Genomic DNA, 9,609 nt, shown 5'->3' with positions numbered 1-9,609 from the left:
GGGGGGGGGGGGGAAGAGAGAGAGAGAGAGAGAGAGAGAGAGAGAGAGAGAGAGAGAGAGAGAGAGAGGGGAGAGACACAGAGAGACACAGAGAGAGAGAAAGAGAAAGAGAGAGGGAGAGAGACAGAGAGAGAGGGAGAGAGACAGAGAGAGAGGGAGAGAGAGAGAAAGAGAGAGAGAGGAGGGAGAGACACAGAGAGAGAGAGAGAGAGACAGAGACAGAGACAGAGACAGAGACAGAGACAGAGAGACAGGATACGTAAGCAATAGAAAAAAATCTGCAGCAGTCAGTCTCGTTATCTCCCTCAAGGCGGAAAGAACTCTCTTGGGATGAGAGACAATAAGAGGTGTCGAAACAGACGACCGGAAATGTACGCGGGGACAGATGAGAAAGCGACCCGGTCTAAAGATATTTATCAGAGAATAATGTTATTATGTTGGGAGTTTTCTAGTGTGGGGCTTGGCGGGTTTTTCTATTGGGGTTGTTTTTAGAAGGTGGTAGAAAATGGGAAACTATGGGAAATTTTTGTTAGGGGGGGGGGGATGTCTGAACGTTGTATGAGAAGACAGGCCGTGCCAGTTTGTTGTTTTTTTCACCCACGCATACAGTGACACACTCAATGACACACATCCACACATGTAATGACACACCCAGTGACACACTCAGTCAACGCCTCATGAAAAGTAAATGAATTCTAGTACTTTTGTAAAAATAATAATAATAATAATAATAATAATAATAATAATAATAATGACGATGATAATAATAATAATTTTAAAAAATATTAGTCGGAGCGAATACTGGCAGTTTTCATTATTTCTGGTCCAAGGGAAACGACTGCAATATTGTAATCTTCAAACTTGTTATTACAGAGTTGTTGTTCTTGTGATAGGTGATTCTTTTTATTAATGTCTCGCTGTTAACGTCTATTATTCACACACATGACACAGTCTTTCGGAAAAGCACAAAACGCACAAATATAATATGTGTGTGCGTGCGTGCGTGCGTACATATTCATACGAATACACACATACTCAAACAGTAGGGTTTTTTTTTTGCTTTTTTTAATCAACATAAAGACCCATACCACGCATAATAGTAAGAAACCAATTCTACAATGATGATAAGGTCTCGATCTGAATCACAATATTGCAGCCATAAATATTTCGATTCTGGGGGGAAAAGCAAAACAAAACAAAACAAAACAAAACAACAAGGATTGAGCATAGTCTGCACCAACTTAAAGGTAAAAGATGCGGTAAGTAGTTTCACAGGTCGCACAGTGATATCTTAGTTGCAGTGTTCGTTTTTGTTTTGTTTTTAGTTTAGTTTTAGTTTTAGTAAGAATTTTACGGCACTTGCAACACAGTAAGGTCACATAAGTGCCAAAGATTAGAGGTGTTACCTTGTATTTTCCCTCGGAATTTTCAAGGTAATTCTGTATTTTTCATCTATTTTTTTTTACTCTCTGATAATTCTGTATTTTCCCCTTTTTTCTTCCGTATTTTCAAAGGTAATTCTGTATTTTTCATCGGTTTTTTTTAATTTCTCCTCGCAGGGAGCTCTGTGTTCTCGGACATGTGTGACCCGCTGATGTACACAGACTGCTGGATCAAGAACGAGCCGGGCGAGTCCAGCTTCCTCAGCCAGGACGTGGGTGATACACTCCTGGCACACCTGCAACAGCTCGATAATGTCGGCTACAGCACCGACTCTCCGCCTTACGACTCGGGTTCCGGTGAGTCACATGCACGTTTGTTTGTTTGTTTGTTTGTTTGTTTGTTTGTTTGTTTGTTTGTTTGTTTGGTTGGTTGGTTGGTTGGTTGGAAGAAGAAGAAGAAGAAGAAGAAGAAGAAGAAGAAGAAGAAGAAGAAGAAGAAGAAGAAGAAGAAGAAGAAGAAGAAGAAGAAGAAGAAGAAGAAGAAGAAGAAGAAGAAGGAGAAGAAGAAGAAGAAGAAGAAGAAAAACAACAACAACAACAACAACAACAACAACAACAACAACAACAACAACAAAGAGACGAAGGAGACGAAGAAGAAGAAGTAGTAGTAGTAGTAGTAGTAGTAGTAGTAGTAGTAGTAGTAGTAGTAGTAGTAGTAGTAGTAGTAGTAGTAGTAGTAGTAGTAGTAGTAGTAGTAGTAAAACAACAACAGCAATAATGACAACAGCAACAACGACAACAACAATAACAACAACAACAATCACATTAACAATAAGAAGAACAGCATCAACAGCAAAGATACTAACAACTGCAACAACAATAGCAACAATAGCAATAGCTGCAAAAAAAGCTGTTATTGTTGTTCTTTCTATTTATTATTATTATTATTATTATTATTATTATTATTATTATTATTATTATTATTATTATTAGACTCTATTTTTATTATATTATTATTATTATTATTATTGCTATTATTATTATTATTATTATTATTATTATTGCTATTATTATTATTATTATTGCTATTATTATTATTATTATTATTATTAGGCCCTTTTGTTGATGATGATGTTGTTGTTGTTGTTATCATTATTATTATTATTATTATTATTATTATTATTATTATTATTATTATTATTATTATTATTATTATTATTATTATTATAAATAGGCCTAATAATAATTATAATAGTAATAATAATTTTATTATTACTATTATCATTAAAATGATTATTATTCTTTTTTTTTAATTATTATTTTTTTTTTTTTAATTATTTATATTATTATTATTATTACTACTATTTTTACAATTTTTTGTGGAGGGTTTCGTATTATAGAAGTAGAAGCAAAGATTCTGCACGTCTGTAGCAAAGAATCTTTGGCAGAAGTACATGTAAAGGCAATGCCAATTGCATTGAAAGCGGTGGGGTAGCAACGGCTGCATAATATTATATCGGCATCACGCGACAGCCACGGCAGTAGAAGCCAGCAAAAAAAAAAATCAACTGCAGCAATAAAGGCAAAAATATAACCATAAAGAAATTACCAACAACAACACAATATTAACAACACAACAACAACAGCAACAACAACAACAACAACTCTTGCGCAAGGAGAGGGCACTTTCAACAGGACGTCAATTGCCCTTCGGTTGTTTTCGTGTACTTTCGTTTTCGTTCTTGTATGTGCTGTTGTTTATCCACCGTGATTAATTTGACGGTTACGTCCCCTACATTCCTTTCCCGACTATTTTCGAGCATCGTCACCAGGAAGCGAAATGTGTTACTGTCTACAACATGTGTTCATGTTGTCCTGAGCCACTAGATCTACGAATAGATAGTAAAAAGATAGAATCAGACCTTGATGCGATCCCAAAGTATTACAGTGGTAAGTGTTTAGTGTAGTGAGTCGAGTTGAAAGAGTGTTTCCTGTAATTTTCGGTGGTTCTTGTGCCGTGTGTGTGGACGAGGGAATACAAGACCCAAGACGCCAAAGTCAATACCCTTGACGAAGCAGGAAGTAGATTGACAATAGGCCACAGACCTAGATTTAGGTTGTGTTATTGTGACTCGGCAAACCAGAAATTATAAAGTAAAGATACGTATTTTTTTGTTTGTTACGGGTGAAAACGTCTTTTAAGTGGTCTTATTGTTCTGTCTTCATTTGTTTTTCTCTTCCTGGGGCCTTATATTTTACTTAGATTTCTAGACTTAGGCTAACTAACGTAGTTAGGCAGGATCTGCAAGCTCAAGCAAGATCCTGGTTGGTAGGGCAGGGAACTAGAATCTCGTCCCATGTCTTCTTGGGGATCTCTCTTTGAAAAATTCTGATGACATATAATAATGAGACCAGCTGCAGCATTGGTTTAATGTTCACAGGATCAGAAGTTTACTGTTATCAATTGTACGTCTGATTTCTAAGATCAAGATTTCTATTACTGATAAAACATGTCATTTTTTTTGTCCCATGTCCCCTGCAATGAGGCTAGACTACTTTTTAAAAAGTAGGTCACTGTGTGGTTCTTTTTTTTTAGGTGCTGATAAAAGCCTGTCACTATTTATTTTAGTTCGTGAACTAGATCATAACCAACTGAAACAAGTAGGCCCCTAGGCCTAATTAGATATAGAGTCTAGATCTACATTGATAATTTGGTCTGGAGTCAATTATTTTAGTGGTAAGTGTTTATACAGTAAGCAGACAGTCACTTACTTTTCTACTAGATTCTAGATCTAGATATCTAGTTGGTAAGGGAAGGGGCAAGTAGTAGGCCGTACAATACACACGACTGCGACTGAATCCAACACCTTCCTTCTGATCCTCGGGCTGTTGTGATATAATATATGAGACAGAGAAGCCTGGGGATTCCTTTCCAGAGGTTATAGTTAGTTTTATAATAATTTGCCACCTGGGTTTCATACTGAATTTTTTTTTTCCCTTCGTGTTTGTTCCCAGAAGATTATGATAGCAGCTATGAGCCTGGACCCTGCGGCTATGTGCCCAATGTGGCCCACAGCGTGGACTACTCGTCCGACATCTACCACCGAGAGGCAGTTTCACACAGTCAGACGTGGCGAAGACAACCTTCGCCTGCTTCTGATGAAGGCTTTGTTGAAGAGCTCAGTTTACCGGAAAACCTCCCCAATTTTGATAAAATCCAGGTTGGTTTTCAAAACTGAAAATGTGTTTGCTGGCATCATTAAAGACTGTCGGCAATAACGTTAGTCACCTGTCACTATGTATGACTGTGTTGGTCTTTCAGTCGGTGCCCCACTCTTTGCGACAACTGGCAGACCCTAACAATGTATATTTATAGTATATTTGAATCACTATTCTGTGTTCTTGAAAAAGTAACACTTTAAAAAATATAATGTATAGTTTTACTTTATTATTTTTAAGCATTTAATTTTTAGTTTTAGTCTTTGAAGTAAAGATGCGGTTAAATTTAGGGCGAATGAGATATTTTGACAATGTCGATCTCTGTGGCTAAACTCTTTTCTAAATGGACATATATCATATGCAAGTTTCTAAAAATGAGTTCTTATTTAAAAATATGTCAGGAAACTAGCAATGGGAAATGTTTTAACCACTCTTGTGTGTTCTTAAAAAATAGCATATATTTTCCAAATTGTTTTGTAAATTGTTACTTTTCTTGATTTTCCAGAACCTGCCATCAGAGGGGGAGCAGCAAAACATGCCAGAGTCGCGGCCGGCCTCCTCATCTTGCACCAAGGAAAGGAAACGGCAGAGAGAGTCGCCGCCGATCGCTGACAAGGAGAGGCGGAAGCCGGGACGGAAACCGGGCCAAGGTATGTTGACTCTCCGGCAAACTAACATTAATAATTATAGATTGCATTTTTATAGCGCTCTATATATCCCATACTTGTTTAGGCTCTCAGCGCTTTACATCAGTCACATGGTCACTGAGAAATTCACGCAAGACAAAATATTTCACAGTAGCAAGAAAAATCAGTTCTACCACATAAAAAAGAACTTTCACAACCATGATACATTAGTTTTATACACGTGAGGACAACAGTAAAAACAAAACGTACCAGCACTTACTAATACACTACAACTATAGTCTACAGACAAACCTTCTGTAACGGCCACCTGTGTAACATACATACATGATTTTCACAGTCAAAGTTGCGAAATTGTTTTCTCTGTTGACGGTACAAGGTGGTCTGTGATGAGTGGTTCACATGCTCACGGTTCGTTTTTCTGTGGTCTGGTTTTGAACAGTGTCGAACGTGCTTCACCTGTGGGAGTTTATGAGGGACCTGCTGCACGGCCCGGAGTACAGCGGCATCATCGAGTGGATCTCGAAGAAGGACGGGGTGTTCCGAGTGGTCAACTCCAGCGAGGTGGCCCGCCTCTGGGGGGAGAAGAAGAACAACAAAAAGAAAATGACGTACGAAAAGCTCAGCCGCTCGCTCAGGTGAGAGTTTGTCCCGTAGATCGGATCGTATTGTATTGTTTGTCCGTCTGTCGTATTGTGTGGTTTGTCTGTCGATCGTATTATGTTGTTTGTCTGGCGATCGTATTGTGTTGTCTGTCTGATCATATTGTGGTGTCTGTCTGTCGATCGCATAACGTTATTTTGTCATTCTAGCTGGTTAAACTGGCTAGGCTTGAGTCGTCATGACGGCTTTGAACATCTTGCTCTTGCTGAGTACTTAGATATTTAGATGGCAAAAGAGGCAGAGGTAGACAGAGAACAAGAATAACTTGCTTACAGAACTTCAACAGATGGGTCAGGGGGAAAGGGTTTGGACAGTAAAATATTACATTAATAACGTAAGCATCTTTAGAGCGTTTGAGCAGAGAGCCTCGTACTACGATAATGGTGAATGCTGGCGACGGTATATTTGCTACAATATATGTATATATATACATCTAAGACTTCATCTGAGCGTGTGTTCTGACATAAGAGAGTGATGAATGCTGGCGACAGTATATTTGCTACAATATCTAAGACTTCCATCTAAATGTGTTTTGTACAACTTTGACTTTTCAGGTATTCTCGACTGGAGGGCTACTTCTCTAACCTGCCCAAGGACAAAAACTACCCGAAAAAGCTGTGCTTCAAGTTTGGACCCAAATCTCGCGACTGGCACTAAACTTGAGGGAAGGAGTTTGAACATGTTTAGGTTGGAGGAAAGAGAAAAGTTGGATCAGTTGGATTTTACTTATGTGCTTCACAGTTGTTATATTGCTTATGCAACAATAGAGAAGAGAAATCTCAACAGGGCGTTTCAGTGAACAGTCGGTGCAGATGCTGACAGAAAATCACGAGGGATTCATAATTTCTTCTTCAATTGCCTTAGAGAGGACACACAATTCTTCTACCCTTTTAAAAGATATGGGCGCGTAGTTTGGTCTTGAGATTGTGAGAAAAAGTCGTTTTTTGTACAAAGAAGAATGAAAATTTCCTCTGTATACGATTTCACTATGTTTTGAAGGGGGGGAAATGTCCTGGCTGATTGAGGCAGCAGGATAGCCCAAACTTTTTTTCACATCTCGGATAGCTGTCCATACATACATACATACATAGGCTCAGGCAGTCTGACGGGCCCATAGACTCAGGCAATTTTATCAAATAGAAGATCAGCTGTCGGCCCTGCCTTACAGGTATACATGTTGCTCATATATATTTATATATATTGTAAAGGCTTGGGGGGGGGGGGTTCCAGTTTGCAGATGTATTCCCCCCAGTCTTAGCCTGGTAGTGTAGTTTTGTGTCCAAAGCAACACTTGTGCCTTTATGTGTAGAATATACAGTGCAGCCTCTCTACAGCCACATCGTCAGGACCAGAGAAAAATATGTCGTTTCGTTATGAATAGAGAAGCGACTAAAAATATTACTAATGATATATGAGGGGGGGGGGGATCAGGACCTGGGCACCGTGTCGCTATACAGAAAGAGGATGTCGTTATAATATCGACGGTTGTTGTTATAGACGGGCTGCGCTGTAATTTGTTCTTGTGGCATACTTTGGATGGTGCCTTTTGCCTGTAGCACCACGCCGCTGTACACCGGTACTGTACTGTTCTGTTCTGTACTACTGTAGGCCATGCCGCTGTACACCGGTACTGTACTGTTCTGTACTACTGTAGGCCATGCCGCTGTACACCGGTACTGTACTGTACTGTTCTGTACTACTGTAGGCCATGCCGCTGTACATCGGTACTGTACTGTATTGTACTGTAGGCCATGCCGTTGTCTACTGTTCTGTACTTGGACGAGGAAATCACGGAAATGCCACTTGCTCAAGAGTGACTGCTGCAACTGTTAACGCGTGTGCATGCATGTGCGTGTGTGTGTGTGAACGAGAGTGTTTATTGCATGCGTGTCACTCTCTCTGCTCTGGGAGAGATGTTTATAAATAAAATTTGTATTTTATATATATATATGGATAATTTGAGAGGTCCGAGTTGGCGGGATTTTTTGTAGGACGAACGCGAAACCAAATTTACTTCTTTTTTTTTGTCTGTATCTCCCTCTCTCTTGTAACGTTTGTACATTATGAACTAGTGCTCTAAGAAAGCTCTGATGTTACCGATGCCTTGTTCCCTTCGTCGTGTTTAGTAGCGTGTCTTTGTCACCTGTTAGCGCAAGGCTAAATCATTCAATCAAATATGTTGATACTGTGATATATGTAACTGTAACTCTCTTTGATGCGGTCTGAGTGTAGCTTTGCTCATTCATATATATATATATATGTATGCTAGGTTCAGTTCAATCTGTTGTCTTGTACCATGGGTATACAGGATGGGTGGGTGGGTGGGTGCAAGATTAGTAGTATGCCACAATTGTATTCTGAGGAAGTTAATCCTGAAATTCGTTGGTGTGGTTTTGGGGGGTTTTTTGTAAAGGAAAGGGAGAGAAAAGGTAATGTCTCTGAGAGCAGGTGTATTTCTCATTTGCTGTTTATTACTTCCTTTTCCCCCCCCCCCTCTTTTGGCTATTGTTACTGACTTGTGCCTTGAAGAGAAAGTACTGTTATATATACGTATAAATATGATATATTATATATATATATCCACATTTCCAGATCTCTCTCTGTGATTCATTCTTAGCTGCTTGGTGAATTTCTGCTAACTCCATTTTATACGAAGTGATTCACTTTTCTTTTTTCATGTACATACTTTTTACATGCCTTCCAGAATGAGCTATTTATAGATCCTTCTAAAGTGTTTTTTTTTTTCCTTTACTTTTATGCAGTAAATACTTGAGAATCTGTATGTAGCGCTAAACTACTACTAGCCACCCTTCACTCGATCACGCGCTTACTTTGTGATATTTTTGCCCGTCACAAGAATGACGCTCTGAATCTGAATGAGAAAGGAAAAATGTTTGTTGCGGCCCTTAGCCTGGCCTGGCCTGGGCTGGGCTGGGCCAGTGTTTCGATCACGTTTAAATTCCTCCGTCACGTTTCCCCCTCAAGAAAGACAATGTCCGGCCCACGAGCGGGGTCCTTGTGTCAGTGAGCGGTTGGTACAAACAAAAGTGAATCAAACGATGGAAGTAACAGCTGTGTGATTCTTTTTTCCTTGTCGAGTCGGGGACATTCATATTTGAACATTCCAATCTGCATAATATTGCTGAATCTTTTTTTTTTTTTTTCAAATCTTTATTTTTGTTCAATCAAAAACAAAAACATAAAAAAATGAAGAAGAAGAAGTTGTATGATATAGACGTCGTTTAGCGCTAAATCAACAAGAGCAAAGTTTCTACAACTTTCTGCGAGTTATTGTTTCTCCCATGCTGTGATCTTCGATCCATTTGTTAGATCGCTGCACTTTTCCGTCTGTGTCGACATGCCTCATTGAGTAGTGTGATTTACAGTCCCACATACATTGTCCTCACTCTGTGTGTCGTGTGTGTGTGTGTCGTGTGATATACAGTCCGACACACATTGTCCGAGCTGTACGCGTGTGTCGTGTGATTTACGTTCCCACACGTCCTCGCTTTGTGTGTGTGTGTGTCGTGTGATATACAGTGCGACACACATTGTCCGAGCTGTACGCGTGTGTCGTGTGATTTACGTTCCCACACGTCCTCGCTTTGTGTGTGTGTGTGTCGTGTGATATACAGTGCGACACACATTGTCCGAGCTGTGCGCGTGTGTCGTGTGATTTACGTTCCCGCACGTCCTCGCTG

General features: G+C 39.4%; 1 protein-coding gene across 1 annotated transcript in view; it reads left to right on the top strand.

Moving 5' to 3' along the window:
- LOC101858521 (myb-like protein I) overlaps positions 1-6,861 on the top strand; it is a 16,560-nt gene extending 9,699 nt beyond the window's left edge. Inside the window, exons 2-6 of the mRNA XM_005109293.3 lie at positions 1,560-1,739; positions 4,398-4,603; positions 5,107-5,251; positions 5,688-5,883; positions 6,463-6,861. Coding sequence (XP_005109350.1) covers positions 1,560-1,739; positions 4,398-4,603; positions 5,107-5,251; positions 5,688-5,883; positions 6,463-6,565 — 830 coding nt within the window. The 3' untranslated portion in view covers positions 6,566-6,861. The remainder of the gene's footprint in view (positions 1-1,559; positions 1,740-4,397; positions 4,604-5,106; positions 5,252-5,687; positions 5,884-6,462) is intronic.
- The last annotated feature ends 2,748 nt before the right edge of the window (positions 6,862-9,609 follow it).

The sequence above is a fragment of the Aplysia californica genome, unplaced genomic scaffold (genome assembly GCF_000002075.1).
Source record: "Aplysia californica isolate F4 #8 unplaced genomic scaffold, AplCal3.0 scaffold00762, whole genome shotgun sequence".
Taxonomy (NCBI): domain Eukaryota; kingdom Metazoa; phylum Mollusca; class Gastropoda; order Aplysiida; family Aplysiidae; genus Aplysia; species Aplysia californica.
Note: the sequence above shows the minus strand (reverse complement) of the source record. Positions and strands in the feature narration are given on the sequence as shown.